Genomic DNA, 19621 nt, shown 5'->3' with positions numbered 1-19621 from the left:
AGTTTATAATCTGCCATTGAAAGTACATACGGGTGAGGGGTTCGAATGCCGGTCGCCATGTTGCCCCTCCATCTTGAAACTACATTAGCCAAAGAGGGACATACCTGTAAATTCAAGCTTCGCCTTTCGCGCTTTACACTCAGTGACACAGAGACGAATGCGAGGGGGAGATTACTCGCGACTGCCAGCAGATTTGAAAGATTGCTGATGGAGGATCACGCCTGTTCTCGAGGACATGTAACAGAGTCGCCAAGGAAGCGAAAGAGAGAATTAAAACATCAACGCGACAGGCAAATCAGCAAGACCAAAGTCAATACTGGAGTAACTTTTCCCAGATGGAAAGAGCTCGAGGAGCAAAGATTTTAAAACGGACGCCGAGGTTGCCTGCTTTCTCCTCGACAGGTAATCCAGCGTATTTGTGTAAATTCAAAGTTTTATAGTTGCTTGTATAACCATAGCATGATTGTGCATAACGCCAGAAGGACCTCTAGTATAACTTGCGTTACTTTTCCTCACGTCAATGGTGAAAAAAGTATTGTTTACCTTGTAACATAAATCTGTGCTGCGACGGATCACAGGTGATAGTTTTAAAGTCGAACTGGAAGCCATGTTAATCTTGGAATAATACGGCCACCGTAGGAGTTAAAACGCCCTCGAAATTGAAAGGAACAGAAACTAATATTCACTGGGTAGTCATATACAATTTCACCGCTAGATGGGAGAAAATATCACACAGTGTAGCTTTAAAAAGCGATTTCTTTAAAAGCAAATTTCTCCCTTTGCTTTGAACTTTGAGCGTCGTAACTTTGCAGATGTTGTTTATGATCAAACAGCAACATTACACACTAACTACAGTTAGAAAAGTGAAACCATAATCAACCACCCCTTTAACTATTCGAATACAATATACAACCAATTTAAAAACACACAGCCATAACAGAGCAAAACAATCAAGAGACAGCTGTCCTGCTCAGTTCTCAGTCCTGCGTCTGGGAGGATCCGGGTGAGACCGTCTGGGAGGATCCGGGTGAGACCTTGCTGCTCCTGCTGACGGATGATACTGTGGTCTCTCTCTCCGAGTCTCCCGGTTCTCCGGCCCACGGGTTTCTTCCGCACAGGAGGAATGGCACGGCACGGTCCCGGAACTGAGAGAGAGTTTCAGATCAAACATATCAGCTGAAAACTTCATTAAAATGCCATTATTATGCTATTTTAAAGGCTGCTAATGTTGTTTTGGCGTCTCCTACAATAGATTCACATTCATCCATGATCAAAAACACTGTAATGTCCTCATAATCTCCACTGCAGCATCAGCTCTTTCCTCTCAGTGTCTGAAATGCTTCCATCAAAGATTCAGTCTCTCTAAACCCCGCCTCTCTGAGAGATGCTCTGCTGTGATTGGTCAGAAAGCAGACGCTCATTATAATATCTGAATCTCAGCTCTTGATCACAGTGATACGAACAGTAACGATGGCGTGGGTTTTACCGTATCAATCTCGTATAATAATATAAATGAACAACATGTGGTTGGTGTTAGGAATAGGGTTTGGTTTAGGGTTAGTTGCATGTAATTATGTATAATAAGCTATGATAGTATTCAACACTGAACTGACTTAAGCCGAAAAGCCTGTTATCACTGTAAAGCTGCTTTGAAACAACCTGTAATGTATAAAGCTGACTTGACTTGACATGTAACAAGGATATAAACATTATTTTCATGTTTCACACAAAATATTTTATGTTCATGAAACCCTGCAAAATGTTTAGTTTCAGGCAGAAGATGCTGATCTTATACTGTGTGTCTCTCTAAGCGTATTCCCATGCTCAGTTCAGCTCTATCTCTGAACGATCCGATGATCTAATGATGAAGTTCACGACTCACCTGTCTGTTCATGAATATGTAGATGATGGGGTTGAAAACCGTGCTGCTCTTGGCCAGGTACATGGGCACTGTGGCGATCACGGGGTCGATGTACAGGTCGGGGTCTACGATCACAGACAGAGCGAGAGCGGCGTAGGGCAGCCAGGTGAGCAGAAAGGCCATCACCATGACGACCACCATACAGGCCACCTGCGTCTCGGCCCGTGAGGTGCTGCCGCCCTCGGACATCTCCAGCCGGCTCACCTGCACAGGTACAGCACACATCCTCAACGGCTCTCTTCAGCAGAACGAGGTACAGGTGAGAACCAATCGAAACCGTGACGGCTAATACATTACTAGAACTCAGGCAAAACCGTGACAAGGACGACAAACAAGACGGAGAAACTAAACACACAATACAGGGAATGGAGCAAACAACATAAGTCCAACACAATTTGTGGAAGATATGAAAGCCTTTACATGTTTCTTATCTTTCCCTCGGGTCATTTGGAAAATAAAATAAAAAATTTAGTATTCATCAGAGGGGTCCAAGACCACAGGACTTGTGTCGCACTTCAACCACTAATACACCCCAAAAAATTGAATGGATTTGAAGAGTTTTCTGGTTGAAATTTAAAAAGTAACAAATCCTTCCATCACGGGGTCAATCTGACCCCCTTAGGAATTAATGTAATGCGAGGAATGCTTCAGTTCACATAGAAAACCCTAAAAATTCAAAAAATTCAAACTAAAAATGCTAAAACTTTACCAAAACATGATTGTATAATGTCTACTTGTGTATCTGAATGCACACTGAAGAGAAACTGACTTTAGGACCCAGAGGAACAGCTCATTTGCTCCATATAGAGATATAAGCCCATCTAGATTCATGAAATATGAGTCTTATATTATTATTTTTCCACAAGAGGTCGGCAGAGACTCCCAATGTAAGACATTTTGAGCTGAATTAAAAGGGTTATGCATGAAATTGTGAGTTATTTTAAATTTAAGTTGAAAGAATGTGAGTAATGTGCTTAAATTACTATTTATTTATTATTTATTGATCAAATCTAGTAATTTAAAGGTAAAAAAAAGTGAATTTAAAAATAAAACAAACATTATCAAAATGATATAAAACAAGCTTTCTGGACAAAATTTCGTGTCATTTTGACCCACGAGGGAAAGATGTTACAAAGTGCGAGAGAAGGATGATGATGAAGTGCTGTAAACATTTATAAAACACACTACAATTCTGATACGGACAAATATGAAAAGCGACTTCCTCCCTCGACAGGAACATGTGGTGCGTTCAAGTCCTCCTGGGAAGTTCGTACTTGCGATGTGGGAAGTCGTGTTTACGACGGCATGTGCGTTCAAGCCCCTTTCGTCGGAGTAAGATGGCGGTGTTCTTTCTCTTAATTAATTACACAAAAATACAGCAAGGTTCTTAAAGGGATAGATCACCCAAAAATGAAAGTTCTGTCAGTAATTACTCTCCCTCATGCTGTTCCTACCCCGTAAGACTTTCGTTCATCTTCGGAACACAAATTAAGATATTTTTGATTACATCTGAGAGCTGCCTCTTGCCGGCCCAGAAAAGTTATCAAAGACATTCGTTAAAATAGTCCAAGTGACTACAGTGGCTCAACACAAGTTTATCAAGCGATGAGAAAACTTTTTGCGTGCAAAAAACAACAAAAACAACGACTTTATTCAACTCTTCATTTTCGTCTGTGCGGGCCTGAATTAATTCACGTAGTGTAACAGCGCAGCGCTTCTGGGTTGTACGTCCCAAAAAATGTGCATCAGGTGTGCTTTGCCTTTTTATGTTTTTAATTAATTTATGAAGCCACTGCAAACTTTATCGTTACATATTACATTGTTATATTCCGCCATGTTTCTCACTGACGCGCCCCAAACCCGTACAGATCGGCTCATGTGCGTTCAACCCGTACAGATCGGTTCATGAGCGTTCAACCCGTACAGATCAGCTCATGTGCGTTCAACCCGTACAGATCGGTTCATGTGCGCGACCCGTACAGATCGGTTCATGTGCGTTCAACCCGTACAGATCGGCTCATGAGCGTTCAACCCGTACAGATCGGCTCATGTGCGTTCAGCCCGTACAGATCGGTTCATGTGCGTTCAACCCGTACAGATCGGCTCATGAGCGTTCAACCCGTACAGATCGGTTCATGAGCGTTCAACCCGTACAGATCGGCTCATGTGCGTTCAACCCGTACAGATCGGCTCATGTGCGTTCAACCCGTACAGATCGGTTCATGTGCGTTCAACCCGTACAGATCGGTTCATGAGCGTTCAACCCGTACAGATCGGCTCATGTGCGTTCAACCCGTACAGATCGGCTCATGAGCGTTCAACCCGTACAGATCGGCTCATGAGCGTTCAACCCGTACAGATCGGCTCATGAGCGTTCAACCCGTACAGATCGGCTCATGTGCGTTCAACCCGTACAGATCGGCTCATGAGCGTTCAACCCGTACAGATCGGCTCATGTGCGTTCAACCCGTACAGATCGGCTCATGAGCGTTCAACCCGTACAGATCGGCTCATGTGCGTTCAACCCGTACAGATCGGCTCATGAGCGTTCAACCCGTACAGATCGGCTCATGTGCGTTCAGCCCGTACAGATCGGTTCATGTGCGTTCAACCCGTACAGATCGGCTCATGTGCGTTCAACCCGTACAGATCGGCTCATGAGCGTTCAACCCGTACAGATCGGCTCATGTGCGTTCAACCCGTACAGATCGGCTCATGTGCGTTCAACCCGTACAGATCGGCTCATGAGCGTTCAACCCGTACAGATCGGTTCATGTGCGTTCAACCCGTACAGATCGGTTCATGAGCGTTCAACCCGTACAGATCGGCTCATGTGCGTTCAACCCGTACAGATCGGCTCATGAGCGTTCAACCCGTACAGATCGGCTCATGTGCGTTCAACCCGTACAGATCGGCTCATGAGCGTTCAACCCGTACAGATCGGTTCATGAGTGTTCAACCCGTACAGATCGGCTCATGTGCGTTCAACTCTTAAATACGAACTTTACGAGATGACCTGAATGCACCGATAGTGTCGGCCCAGATCCAGTACACGTGGCCTCAACGCGCACCAGATGTGGGCCGACACTATGTTGCTTCTCTATTAGCATAACCTTCTCTTAGTCTTCATATTTCTCTGAGCGAGCGGATCTACCTGTCTCAGGGTCCACAGGAGGCGAGTGTAGGACACGATAATGACAGAGAAAGGCAGAGCGAAGCAGAGAAGGAAGTAGCAGATGATGTAGGAGACGTTGGCCCAGTTTCTGCTGTACCAGTCCGGAGCACAGCTGGTCCTCACGCCCTCCAGCTCGTACGCACCCCAGCCGAACAGAGGCGGTGTGTTCCAGAGGAACGACCAGAGCCAGGCCGCCACCACCCCGGCCACCGCATGCCTGGTGCTGAAGCTGAGCGAGCCCACGGGCCGGCACACCACCAGACAGCGCTCCAGCGAGATGATGGCCACCGAGCACAGGCCCGCGATACCTGTGGGAGAGAGTCAAGACTGTTTCAGTAGCACAGGCCGGTGATACCTGTGGGAGTAAGTCAAAGCTTTATACAGTACAAGCAGCTTCACAGGGAAATCAATGATGCAAACTTCATCAAATATGAGACAAATTCAAATTCTGCTGTAAAGCAGCTCTAAAAAGTTATAAAATTTGCAATAAAGAACAATTTTGACTCTTTCCCCGTCAGCATTTCTTTCTATTTTTTCCTTTCTTTTTTTAGTTGCCAGCCATCACCAGCGTTTTTGATCATTTTCACAAAAGTTTCATGGCCCCCAGAATATTTTGTTGTATGAATATCTGAACATGCAAAAGAAAGAACACCCCCTCTGCTTTTAAACAAACAAAACCTGTTTTATTTTAGCATTCTTTTTTGCATGTTTTGCTATTTAGCATGATTTATTTTTTGATCAACACTTGAATGTGTGTAAGGTTCATAAAAAAGCAAATTTTGAGCAAAACATTTAGTCGATTGAGTCGATCGAGTTCATCAACACCTCAAAGCTTCAGTCGTTAACTACCTCAAAGCTTCAGTCGTTAACTCTTCATGGTTCAACATTTTATTCAGTAACATTAGACAGTTTTGATTTATATGCTGTTTAATGTTGATGATTACGCTATTTTACAATAGCATATGATTACATATATCGCTTGTTTCTGCTTCTTCTTCTCCTGTGTTTTGATCAGGAGATTCAGTACTCGTTCAGTAGATGTGTAATAGCCCCCCCTACTATATAACAGTGAAAACACGGAAAGCCGGAAATTTCTGTAAACGGCAGCATCAAGTGCTCTGCTGGCTATAAAAACAACCAGCTCAAGAGAGCAGGAGATGCTGATGAAGGTGAAGAGGATTTACAACCGAACCCTCACAGCCGCCCTGCCCACGTATGATGAGCTGTTGAGTGTTTCAGTGCTTCAGTGAGGCTTCAGCTGTCGTGGGAGCGCGTGTAGGAAGAGACCGCTCTTGACACATGACACTGCGCTCCGAATCTGCGCTTCCTCACCCCAATCACTTCTTGCATCAGCCCTGAGGCTGGACCTATTATGAGTTATTCCTTCAATTTGTAAACCGTCTGTGGGTCTGGCGTCGGGTGTGGTAGTAAGTTCGCTCTTTCTAGCTCTTATGGCTATAGGCCTCCATTTGTGAATGTCGTATAGGCCATTGCTCTATGGGCAGCAGGTTGAGCTCTGCAGGTCTCCTCCCTTTAAGAGAGTTTAGTAAGGTTGAACACTAGACCACGGTTCCCTGTTAGAGAGTATCATGGGGGTGTTAGGAAGGGTTTTTATAGGATGGTGAAATTAGGGCCCTGAAGTTCCCATATATAGGTAGGCTATGCACACCCTTCCCAGAGGCCTCCTCTTATGTTAGAGTCGGCAGGCTTATGTAGTGGGTAGTGCCAATCTGTAGTAGTGAACAGGTTGGCTTTATTATATGGAAAATTCTCTAGTGAGGCCATCGTTCATCTGAGCATCAAACAGACATTCTGTGTGAGATGGCCCTATCGGGAGTTATTCTCCTGAGGACCACTCTGTCTAGCTCCAGATATAACTACAGGGTCAAGCATTGGGCCCTCCTCAGGCCACCTTCATTGCCACCTTATACTAGAGCAGCAGGTCTCCTCTCACTTTGAGAGTCGTTTTGAGATTATAGCTCTGAACCATCTCTATGATCCGGTCTGTGAGCGATCACTGCCACTATCTGCAGTCCTCCCTATCGGATGCCTCCACAAGTGAGGCAAAATACGTTAGAGACTCTGTTTAGGAAACTGACAGGTTGTTGGCAAGACTAGGTCAGTAAATTAGACCAGGTCAGCCTCCCTGGTGGCATGTGGGGTTGACTTCATGTCCCCCTCAGAAAGTGACTGGACGGGACTCCTTTCGGACCCCCCAGGACATATTCCCTTAAGGAACCCTTTCCACGGAAGCTGTTGGTTCCACGCCTGTGAGCGGCCTTGGAAGGCCTTGGTTGTTTCGGAGGCCTCTTTGAGGCTTATAGCTGGGGCAGTGACCACAGGGAATACTGTTCGGGCGTATGTGACCCGAAGGGAGAGTGAGGGAACTGACATTTTTTGTCACAGCCATAATTGGCATGCACTCCCCCCAGCATGGCGGCGTTGGTATATCGTTCCCCAAAGCGTCATCGAGAACAGGGAGAACGAGACACTTTCGCCATGCCTCTGGGATCCCTGCTGAATACTCCCTTCAGATGCTAAGTTGTTGACATGTTCTCCGGGTACGCACGTCCGGGTCGCATTTGCAGTGATGTCAAAGGCTGTCGCCGGCCAATAGGATTGCCGTGATTAGACACGCTTTTCAGACACGCGGAGGCGTTCCCCATAGCATCATCGACGCAGTGTCTCAGGGAACAGAGGTTACAGTCGTAGCCCAGAGGTTTTACACTTAACTTAAATTTACAGTATAAAAACATATTTCATTAACTAATATAATGTTAATTTACCGACCTATTGAAGTATTAATATATGTTTTGTAATACACTGACAACTACCAATCACAGTGGTGATGAGAATCACATGATGAATCAAAGCTCATCACAAGCAGCTTTTCCACAAGAAAGTTCATATTTATAATAGAAGCTGCACAAAGTCATTCACACACACACACACACACACACACACACACACACACACACACACACACACACACACACACACACACACACACACACACACACACACACACACACACACACACACACACACACACACACACACACACACACACTAAACACAATCATGGAAACACATGACATTTTAAAAATGCAATAAACATTAATTTAACAACATTAAATGTAACATAAAACCCTAATGTACATAACTGATTAGAAAAAGCTATGAAGAAACATATTTATTTCAACACTATGAAGAGTCACGCAGGGAATTGTGGGAATGTCAATGTACACTTTTTCACTGTAAATTATACAATGACGTTCATTTTCACTTCCAAAAACTGTAAATTGAACAGTATTTTTCTGTAAAATCACATTATATGTGCAGTTAGATCTATCACAGTTATTCACCGTGTATAGTACGGTAACTATAGTCTTTTGCCGTTAAAATCATGATGATTTTTAGTTTAGGAAAAACTGGACAATTTCATGGTAAAAAATAAAAACCGCTATAAGGTATGCACAAAAGTGTATGCTCACCGAAGAAGGCGACGGCGAAGCCCTCCAGCACACACCCCACCCGGCCCAGGCTGAAGTAGCCCATGGCATTGGTCAGTGTGGTGGGCAGGCCTCCGAACACGGCACAGCCCAGATCAGCCACGGCCAGGTTCACCAGAGCGAAGTTCAGCGGCTGCCGGAGCTGCCTGTGCCTCAGCGTCACCACCACCACCGCCACGTTCAGCACGATCCCACACACCGAGAACACACCGATGATGACCGCCAGGATCGTGTAGCCCATCCGGGGCATGATGCCCTCGTTCACTGCACTGCTTGGCACAGCGCTTTCCCACGCAGTCATGCCCATTTCCTCAAACTGAACCTCACTCAAGAAGAGCTAAATCACTGATAATATAGTGGAGGAGAATGGCATACAAGACTCCTCTGCTCTTTTTATGTCTGGATATGACATACTGGCTTACTGGGAAAATCCCTAGATCCGGATTGGGAATGGAATAATTCTGTCAGATTATGGAGATCTGGAGATCTATGATGGCACTCATCTAGATTGCCGCATCAAACCATCCTTATATGAGCCTTATTGACCGACGAGGTCACAGTTGAAGACATTTCTCAGAAGTTCATTTCAGAGTAAGAAGAAAACCCTGGTGTATTAATCAAAGAGCCTTTAACCTTCCTTTCATGAGATTAACATGAGTTCGCCTGCCTTCTGAATCATAACAGTTAATGTGGCTAAACCCAAGATTGAGTCCTCCCTGCTTAGTGTTTTATCATGTTTAATTATGATTTATGCGGCTCAAGACTGAATGGATGGACTTTATCAGTTGCAGTGATGTGCATGTTGTTTTGTGGTATTCCTGTGGTGTATTACTGAGGTTGGGCTACAGGGAACACAGTTGTAACCGTGCTAAGGTGATCTGGGAATCACTGGAGTTCTGCCTCAGCCTGCTGTGGAATTGATGAGTGTGTTGCTTCGTTTGTGTGTGTGTGTGTTTGGGTAGTTTTTGTGTTACCCAGATCCTGGATCAGACGTAACAACCAGTGTTTGAGTTATTCATCGCGGGCTTTTTGCGCCCTCTTCAGGAGAGAGCAGTGCAGCTCCGCCAAACTGGCGCGTGTCTTCAGTAAAATACAGGTTTGCGTACATTTCTTGTATCTATAAACTCGTTATTGTGCTTTATATCATTTAATTTTATGCAAAGGAACATACAAGGGCGCGATGTGAGTCGCCTAAACGAGTGTCACGTCGATCTTTTTGGGTGATGGAAACGCCTGATGCCTTGCATAACATTTTATGATGTTATAATAATAATTAAAAAAGATACAGAATATAAATGCTTATAAAGTTAAAATATGTTGTCAGAACTGTACACTGAATGTTTATGGACAGGTTATGGAGTCAGTCATATGCTGCGAGTGAAACGCAGGGCGTCTGACCGCTGAACACAAGCTCACGAGATCCAGAGACATACAGTGGAAACGAGACAACAGAGACTGGGCCACTGGAATTACTTATAAATGTTTAATTTTTACATCTAATATTTGTTAAACGAGCTTAAATATATGCAATATGTATTCAAAACTATATAAAATATGATATACTGTAAAATATGATTAAAAAAATAAAGGAATTATCATGCAAACCAGTAGTTGTGTTGAGTATTTTTTTTTTTTTTTTAAGTTTAAGTTAATCTGTAAACATGAGTTCATGTATAAAGTAAAAAAAAAAAAAAAAAAAAAAAGCTAGTACTATAGAATTTTTTTATCTATCCAGTATGATGGGTTAAATCAATCCATGATGCTGGGTTAAATAAACAACCCAATTTTCTGGGTAAAATTAACCCAACATGCGTTCTGTCCTATATTTACCCAGCAGCCCTTGGGTTGAAAACAACCCAAATTTGGTTGTTTTTAACCCAGCCTGCGTCCAAATGTGCATACTATCTATCCTAAATAGTATGTGACATTAGTAATTGTCAATACTGCAGATAAGGCGGATAGTATCACATTGGGACGCAGGGCCAGTGTTTTTTAGGGTGCTCTATATTTCACTGGTGTCTTCTGAGCATATGGCCTGGTGTAACTGGAGTACTGCAGAATTGTGAGGTAATTAATCATCAGTGTAGAACCACTAGTGGCCGACATTTGCCATTTTTTTAATTATCAGTAAGTTTTCCTGTTTGGAACTTTGACATCGAACGGGACTTTTATTTTGAAAGTGAGGAGAATGCCAGTGCCTGAGTGTCTGAACTCCCATTGGTAACTGTGTTTACTTCCTTTTTTATTATTATTCATATTTTTTTTATGACAAATACTATAAAAGGATTACAGTATCAATAAGTTGCAATCTAAAGTTTTTTCATATTCATTTTCAAATGATTTATTTATAATTTAGTCAATATTGTGTAAAATAAACATACATTTAATTTGTATTAAATTGTTATGCATGTGTTTTTAAATGAAATAGTGTGATGTCATGTAAATCAGCTTTTTATCAGCCACTCTGCTCTCGAAGATATCGGCATCTAGCATCCAAAGATCAATATAGGATGACCACTAATAACCCCGAACTTATGCAGTTTCTTGTACGCTGTCAGCAGCTGAAGATATAGGAACTCTGCACAGGAATAATGAGCCTGAATAAAAGCACAGTTTTTAACTGGTGGCCAGTGTTTAATCGTCTCTGAATCTCTGCCCTTGCTAGTGCATATCTCAGTGTGCATGAAACTGGGACTCATTTTAATCAGATTTTCTTCATAGTCCAAATTACATCTTGTTACAGTGCAAACTTGACTCACATCTCTGCTCAGGATCAGCGGGATAGAAAGTTTCTCTTTGTTGTTCGGTGACATCCTTGGTGTATATTTGTGATTTGGTGCAAGCAGGAGCTTTCTCGTTTCCTGTTCTCCTCTTTGCTCTCAGGTTACATCCATCTCTTACAGAAACAGATGTTGCTTGGAGAGCATGGGGCTTTCCAGTGGTGGATAGTAACTAAATATTTTTTTACTTAATTACTATACTTAAGTATTTTTTAAGTGCCTGCACTGCAAAAAATTATTGTCATTTTATGGGTAAAAGACTGTAAAAATGTAGCGGCAAAAACCTGTCAATTTGTTAATAGTACATTTTATTAGAGACATTTAACTTGAAAGTGTAGCTTTTGGAAATAAAAAGTCATTTTATAGTTTACAGTAAAAAAAATAAAAAAATAACATTCCCTCTTTGACACTTGAACACATTGTTGAATGCTTTTGTGTGACCAGTGTCTGAAGCATGTGTGAAAACACACCAATCTTGATTGGCTGACGTGAGGTCAGGTGGCGTAGCGTAATGAGTCAGCAAGACCATAAAAGGGCGCATAAAAGGGAATCTCCAGCTTCTTTGTCATATTGTTTGTCTCACTCTGTGTTTTAGACAGTTTGGCCAGCAGAAATGTTAAGTGTGTTTTACACTTTATTGATGTGCCTTTGCGAGCGTCATGCGATGAGGAAGCTCTGCTCCTGGCTGGCTCTCTTCTCCAGCAATCATGTGCCTAATGTACGACTCCTGTATGTCACTGTAATCGTCTTTACCTTCATTACAATCGTCATCCATCAAAACTTTATTAGTGACATTGGTTTTCTTTATCCAACTGAGAGATAGTAGTTTGCGTATCCTATGCTCAGCCGTACGGTCTGTATTTTACACAACGCAACACACTGTGTATCGCAAGTGTTCAGATCTGATTTGTGTGTCCATGCCGCTCTTTCTTCTTCTGGAATATCATGCATTGGTTTCTATGGCAATGACGTTGCGTTGGTAGGCATATGCCAAAAACAACAACATTTCCAGAAATGCGATTTGAAAAGGATTTCAAACCACACATGGATGAGCTCTGCGAGTCATTAGGGTTACGCACAATGCATTCACAGCATAAAAACAGCATCGCAATGTTGTAAGTTTGAAACGACAGATCTCAACCTGGGGTTAGAAGAAGAGTCTCTAGTTTTCATGCCATGTGGACTCAATAAACCCTTATCTTGAGCAAAATAAGCAAGCTGACATTCAGTGCAATCTATATCTTTTATTTATATTACATACAAATGTAATTTACGTCTTTTAGTTAGTCAAGAGATTTAAAGTGTCGATTCTGAAGAGTGTGCATGTGTGAACGAGCTCTAGTGCGTAAGAACGAGCCTATGATTGAATCTGGAAAAAAAGCAAAATAACTGAGAAAAATGATAAATATTCATCAGATGTCATGTCCGTAATTTATAGCAAACATTCGATCTCAAACAGATTCATTAAAGAAAGTTATTACTCCACCACATGCGTGACATCATTAACCAACGTGGTTGAGCGACCAATTTGCGACAGTATGGTTTGGGGAAACAGTCGTGACTAGCTAGTTGATTTCTTCAATGATGCCTCGTACTATGGTAGTAAAGCAGCGAGTTACGGCGTTGGACGGGAAACGCACCGCTGGTTAGCAGTCAGACTGTTCTCCCTCAGATCAGTCTATATTCCGGGACATACACATTTGGAAGCAAGCCCAGAAAATGGTGACTGCACAGGAGATGGAGCCTATATGAGGTACAGCTGAGCAGTGTGTGTTGTCTTGTTCGCCTCCAAGGAGTCGACCCATTGTCACGCCTGTCCTTGAATAGCTCTACTCCTAGGAGTTCTGGTGAGGGTTCGCCAAGACTGAGTTCACCGATTAATTCTGGCCAGCCAGAGTCTGGCTCTAGGATCTAGTGTCTCTGCTGGACGGAGAGGATCGGAGGATCGGAGATTCTCCTCCTGTCTCGAGTGCAGGGGTTCACTTAAATTACGACTGAGATCCTTGATAACTAACTTTTAAGAGCAGCTTTGAGCCAAGAAATATTTCACTCTTAAGTACATTTTTATCAGTGTTCTTGTGAGTAATTCTCAGAGGCTTGATGAACACGGCCCTGGACTCTCTGGGCCCTATCTTGCACCCAGCGCAATTGACTTTGTACACCGACGCATGTATCATTCCTATTTTGCACCCGCGCAAAGCAGACTTTTCCCTCCACAGAAGCACGTCGGTTAACTAAGAAATACACTTGCGCTCCCGGGGGCGGTTCAGCGCAAAGAGGAGGCGTGTTCCGGCGCAAACGTTCCTTCATGCTATTTTGCAGGTTTAGAAAACAATTGCGCCACTAACCAGGAAAATTTTTTTTAAAGTCAGTGGCGCGTTGCGCATGTTATTCTTATGCTATTTTAAGGGCGCATGCTCGGCCATAATCAATGTAGCGTGTGCACAACGCGCACTTTGATTCTCTCATCTACACAGAAGCAGCAGTTTTCATTTTTGCAAATCATACATTATTACGATAGATAGATAGATAGATAGATAGACAGACAATTTATTATAAAAGCATACATCTAACTTACACATTTACCCAAATTATCATACATGTGTTTAACCGAAGTTAATTTGGGTGGGTTTCTCCATCTCCAATGTCCCTGACGAGAACGTTGCTCTCCTTGGCTGTGAACCGCTCCTGGCGCGCGTCTGGCAAATCCGCCGTTATAATAGGAATCCGCTTTAGAGCAAGCGCGCCTGCTCTTAAAGGGAATGTGAGATGTCGCTCTGATTGGTTTATTTCACGTTACACCCAAACCACACCTATGAGTAATGAAGCTACTTCAGACCAACCCCTTTTAGATTTGCGCCGGGCGCAAGAGGCATTTATCCCGCCGGGAAAATAGCAACAGCGCCGGAGATCCGCTCACAAAGTTACTTGCGCTTGACACTTGCGTTTCAGATCGTTAAAATAGGGCCCTATGGGTCTGACCTCTGTGGGACACCAGCTCAAAGATTCCCGTCTCTCAGCGGAGGTTGTTGAAAAGATTCTGAGATCCAGGGCTCCCTCCACAAGGATATTGTCTGCCCTAAAATGGTGCATGTCGTGGGTCGGAGTCGTGGTGTGAAAAACGCCATTTGAACCCTGTCCACTGCCCGGGTGGTTCAGAGCTGGAGCTCCTCCAAAGCCATGCTCAAGGTAAATGTGGCCATACTTCTGCTAGACACACAACCATTGTTAGAGATTCTGTGGAGAGGAACCCCTTGGTGTCTCGATTATTGCTTGATTATTGACAGCCGAGGCCCATCTTCAGGCAGCAAACGCCCTCTTGGGACCCTTCTGTGGTCCATGAAGGTTCATCAGAGGCAGACAGCATCTGAACCCTTAGAGTCAACCTCAGATCAGTTACAGACTCTAGAAGTGACTCTTCTTTTAGCGCTGACTTCGTTCAGAAGAGCAGAGATCGCCCAGTGGCCTCCTGCTGCTTGAATTAGACCGGATTACACTCAAACACATGCTGGGTCAGGCCTCGAGGGGCCGGACTGTGTTCACTGTGAGCACTTCTCCACCGCTAAGGCCAGTGGCATTAATCCACTCAACCACTGGCACAAGTCTGTGGTCATCTAGCAGCGTCTTCCACACTGGATAAAAGATGCACTTTCTCTGGCCTATGAGACACGGGGAATGTCTATTCCGTGACGCATGTGCCCTCTTATGGTCTTGCTGATGCGCTACGTCACCTGACCTGACGTCAGCCAATCATGATTGGTGTGTTTTCACACATTCTTTAGACACCAGTCACGCAGAAGCGATCCCATAGCATCAACGTTTGCTATGCATCTCGTTTCCTTGGAACCGGGTTACATACGTAACCTAAGACGATTTTAGTACGTTGGTATATTAATATTATATGTAGTATTTAACTATATAATATATGTTTTTTTTTGTGTAAATCTAAGTTCAATCCATAAAACTTTATGTTGCTACCATATTTTTAACTGTAAAAATTCTGGCAACCACAACTGTCGGATTTTTACCATAAGTTCAGTTTAACAGCTTATGAATTCAGCAATGCTGTTTTACTACCACAAAGTGTCCCAGTGTGAAATGAAATATGGTGCTTGTTTGTCCTGTTTTACTAAATGATGCCCGTTGGTATGATAATGGTAATTTATTATAATGCATGACATTACTTTATAGTGTGTCTTAAAGTTCCCCTGTAGTCAATAATTTTGTCCCTTAAAACTCATCTTTGATCACCAAAATGACCAATTTAAACGGTTCTATGAATATGCAAATGAGCCCCGCCTCCACTCACTCACTCACTCAGCTCAGAGATCCACTGGCTGACGATCACACGTTGATCTGATTGGTTACAAGGTAGTTTGTGACGTCAGAAACACCAGCGATTTCAAAGCGTGTTTTTGAGACTGTCTTTGGTTCACTGCAGTTTTAAGGAGGAAATACTCAGCAATGGTGTCGACTTATGAAGTTACACATGATTTGTCTTAAAGCACATTAAAAACACCACATAGACACATAAACAACATTAAACGCTGGATTTTCACCACAGGGGGACTTTAAGTATTTAAATACGGTATAATAACAGCACCTGCCGACAATAATAGCCTATTTTGAAGGCTAAGGATTATTATTGCAGAGCCGAATGCATTAAACCTGCAGCGGCTGAAGGGACAATTAAAGTAGGGTTGCCGACATTACAGCAATAACAACCAGTGCATAAACTGTCAAGCAAAGCTGGTCTTTCCTCATAATTCTCCTGCACTGTTCATGCATTTTTGAAGTTCTCTGATTCAGGCAATGAATAATTCATTCCTGGTTTTGGATTTGCCAAACATGCACTTCTCTAGGTATTTGCAGTCCAGATTTGAGCTTTACATATGTCTGTGTTCAAAAGCCAGGGGATAAAACGTGTATGGTATAGTTATTAAAATTGAATTATGTTCATTATCATAATTTCCTGCAACTGTCCCATAGCCTGTAATACAGTCACTGCATGAGGGGGTTTATCCAGCGTATAGTGAAGCAAGGAAACCTCTTACGCGTGTATGGCTGAAGGTTTCCGGTTTCCTTCCAGTGGCTTTGGATGAATATGGTGCCTGACCTGTGCGTCCCTGACCTGTGCGTCCATGACCTGTGCGTCCCTGACCTGTGTGTCCCCTGATCTGTGCGTCCATGACCTGTGCGTCCCTGACCTGTGCGTCCCTGACCTGTGCGTCCCCTGACCTGTGCGTCCCTGACCTGTGCGTCCCTGACCTGTGCGTCCCCTGACCTGTGCGTCCCTGACCTGTGCGTCCCCTGACCTGTGCGTCCCCTGACCTGTGCGTCCCTGACCTGTGCATCCCTGACCTGTGCGTCCCCTGACCTGTGCGTCCCTGACCTGTGCGTCCCCTGACCTGTGCGTCCCCTGACCTGTGCGTCCCCTGACCTGTGCGTCCCTGACCTGTGCGTCCCCTGACCTGTGCGTCCCCTGACCTGTGCGTCCCTGACCTGTGCATCCCTGACCTGTGCGTCCCCTGACCTGTGCGTCCCTGACCTGTGCGTCCCCGACCTGTGCGTCCCCGACCTGTGCATCCCCTGACCTGTGCGTCCCTGACCTGTGCGTCCCCTGACCTGTGCGTCCCCTGACCTGTGCGACCTGTGCGTCCCCTGACCTGTGCGTCCCCTGATCTGTGCGTCCCCTGATCTGTGCGTCCCTGACCTGTGTGTCCCCGACCTGTGCGTCCCTGACCTGTGCGTCCCCGACCTGTGCGTCCCCAACCTGTGCGTCCCCTGACCTGTGCGTCCCTGACCTGTGCGTCCCCTGACCTGTGCGTCCCTGACCTGTGCGTCCCCTGACCTGTGCGTCCCCTGACCTGTGCGAGCTGTGCGTCCCCTGATCTGTGCGTCCCCTGACCTGTGCGTCCCTGACCTGTGCGTCCCCTGACCTGTGCGTCCCCTGACCTGTGCGTCCCCTGACCTGTGCGTCCCTGACCTGTGCGTCCCCTGACCTGTGCGTCCCCTGACCTGTGCGTCCCTGACCTGTGCGTCCCTGACCTGTGCGTCCCCTGACCTGTGCGAGCTGTGCGTCCCCTGATCTGTGCGTCCCCTGACCTGTGCGTCCCTGACCTGTGCGTCCCTGACCTGTGCGTCCCCTGACCTGTGCGACCTGTGCGTCCCCTGACCTGTGCGTCCCCTGACCTGTGCGACCTGTGCGTCCCCTGACCTGTGCGTCCCCTGACCTGTGCGTCCCCTGACCTGTGCGTCCCTGACCTGTGCGTCCCTGACCTGTGCGTCCCCTGACCTGTGCGACCTGTGCGTCCCCTGACCTGTGCGTCCCCTGATCTGTGCGTCCCCTGATCTGTGCGTCCCCTGACCTGTGCGACCTGTGCGTCCCCTGATCTGTGCGTCCCCTGATCTGTGCGTCCCCTGACCTGTGCGTCCCTGACCTGTGCGTCCCTGACCTGTGCGTCCCCTGACCTGTGCGACCTGTGCGTCCCCTGACCTGTGCGTCCCCTGACCTGTGCGACCTGTGCGTCCCCTGATCTGTGCGTCCCCTGATCTGTGCGTCCCCTGACCTGTGCGTCCCTGACCTGTGCGTCCCTGACCTGTGCGTCCCCTGACCTGTGCGACCTGTGCGTCCCCTGACCTGTGCGTCCCCTGACCTGTGCGTCCCCTGACCTGTGCGACCTGTGCGTCCCCTGATCTGTGCGTCCCCTGACCTGTGCGTCCCCTGACCTGTGCGACCTGTGCGTCCCCTGACCTGTGCGTCCCCTGACCTGTGCGTCCCCTGATCTGTGCGTCCCCTGATCTGTGCGTCCCTGACCTGTGCGTCCCCTGATCTGTGCGTCCCTGACCTGTGCGTCCCCTGACCTGTGCGTCCCCTGACCTGTGCGTCCCTGACCTGTGCGTCCCTGACCTGTGCGTCCCCTGACCTGTGCGAGCTGTGCGTCCCCTGATCTGTGCGTCCCCTGACCTGTGCGTCCCTGACCTGTGCGTCCCTGACCTGTGCGTCCCCTGACCTGTGCGACCTGTGCGTCCCCTGACCTGTGCGTCCCCTGACCTGTGCGACCTGTGCGTCCCCTGACCTGTGCGTCCCCTGACCTGTGCGTCCCCTGACCTGTGCGTCCCTGACCTGTGCGTCCCTGACCTGTGCGTCCCCTGACCTGTGCGACCTGTGCGTCCCCTGACCTGTGCGTCCCCTGACCTGTGCGACCTGTGCGTCCCCTGATCTGTGCGTCCCCTGATCTGTGCGTCCCCTGACCTGTGCGTCCCTGACCTGTGCGTCCCTGACCTGTGCGTCCCCTGACCTGTGCGACCTGTGCGTCCCCTGACCTGTGCGTCCCCTGACCTGTGCGACCTGTGCGTCCCCTGATCTGTGCGTCCCCTGATCTGTGCGTCCCCTGACCTGTGCGTCCCTGACCTGTGCGTCCCTGACCTGTGCGTCCCCTGACCTGTGCGACCTGTGTGTCCCCTGACCTGTGTGTCCCCTGACCTGTGCGTCCCCTGACCTGTGCGACCTGTGCGTCCCCTGATCTGTGCGTCCCCTGACCTGTGCGTCCCCTGACCTGTGCGACCTGTGCGTCCCCTGACCTGTGCGTCCCCTGACCTGTGCGTCCCCTGATCTGTGCGTCCCCTGATCTGTGCGTCCCTGACCTGTGCGTCCCCTGATCTGTGCGTCCCTGACCTGTGCGTACCCTGATCTGTGCGTCCCTGACCTGTGCGTACCCTGACCTGTGCGTACCCTGATCTGTGCGTCCCTGACCTGTGCGTCCCTGACCTGTGCGTCCCTGACCTGTGCGACCTGTGCGTCCCTGACCTGTGCGTCCCTGACCTGTGCGACCTGTGCGTCCCTGACCTGTGCGTCCCTGACCTGTCGTCTACGTCGATTACAGTTACGCTCTTCTTTTTTAGCTTGCTATACTTTTAAACTATAGGTATTTTATTAGTTGTTATCATTTATTGAATACATCACTGTAACAACTAAAATAAACCTGCATGAACTAGGCCTAATATATATATTTTTCTGGTATGATTGTTTTTAAATTCTTGTTCATTTTGATATATTATATATACAGACACTTCCATTACAAAGTGAGGGATTAATACGATTCTTTATGTTTATTTTCAATAAGGCTGCATTTATTTGTTAAAAAATAGTTAAAAAACTGTGAAATATTTTTTAGTAAACAATAAAATAGTGAAATATTATTGTAATGTAAATCATCTGTTCTCTATGTGA

The 19621-nt window shown here is 46.1% G+C and overlaps 1 protein-coding gene across 1 annotated transcript; it reads right to left on the bottom strand.

The window, feature by feature from the left end:
* Positions 1 to 940: 940 nt before the first annotated feature.
* On the bottom strand, positions 941 to 8916 carry parapinopsina (parapinopsin a). The gene is made up of 4 exons (XM_082187415.1): positions 8591 to 8916; positions 5076 to 5404; positions 1883 to 2125; positions 941 to 1145 (listed from the first exon to the last, which is right to left on the bottom strand). The coding sequence occupies exons 1-4, from the start codon at positions 8913 to 8915 to the stop codon at positions 978 to 980; spliced, it is 1065 nt and encodes a 354-aa protein (XP_082043541.1). The 5' UTR covers position 8916; the 3' UTR covers positions 941 to 977.
* Positions 8917 to 19621: the final 10705 nt, after the last annotated feature.

Source organism: Leuciscus leuciscus, assembly GCF_965113295.1.
Source record: "Leuciscus leuciscus genome assembly, chromosome: 13".
In the NCBI taxonomy this organism is placed as follows: domain Eukaryota; kingdom Metazoa; phylum Chordata; class Actinopteri; order Cypriniformes; family Leuciscidae; genus Leuciscus; species Leuciscus leuciscus.
Note: the sequence above shows the minus strand (reverse complement) of the source record. Positions and strands in the feature narration are given on the sequence as shown.

Coding starts and splice junctions, on each gene's coding strand:
- parapinopsina (XM_082187415.1), bottom strand. CDS start 8,915: ATGGGCATGACTGCGTGGGAAAGCGCTGTGCCAAGCAGTGCAGTGAAC. Junction 5,405..8,590: donor CTTCGCCGTCGCCTTCTTCG/GTGAGCATACAC, acceptor TCTCTCCCACAG/GTATCGCGGGCCTGTGCTCG. Junction 1,146..1,882: donor ACATATTCATGAACAGACAG/GTGAGTCGTGAA, acceptor ACTCTCTCTCAG/TTCCGGGACCGTGCCGTGCC.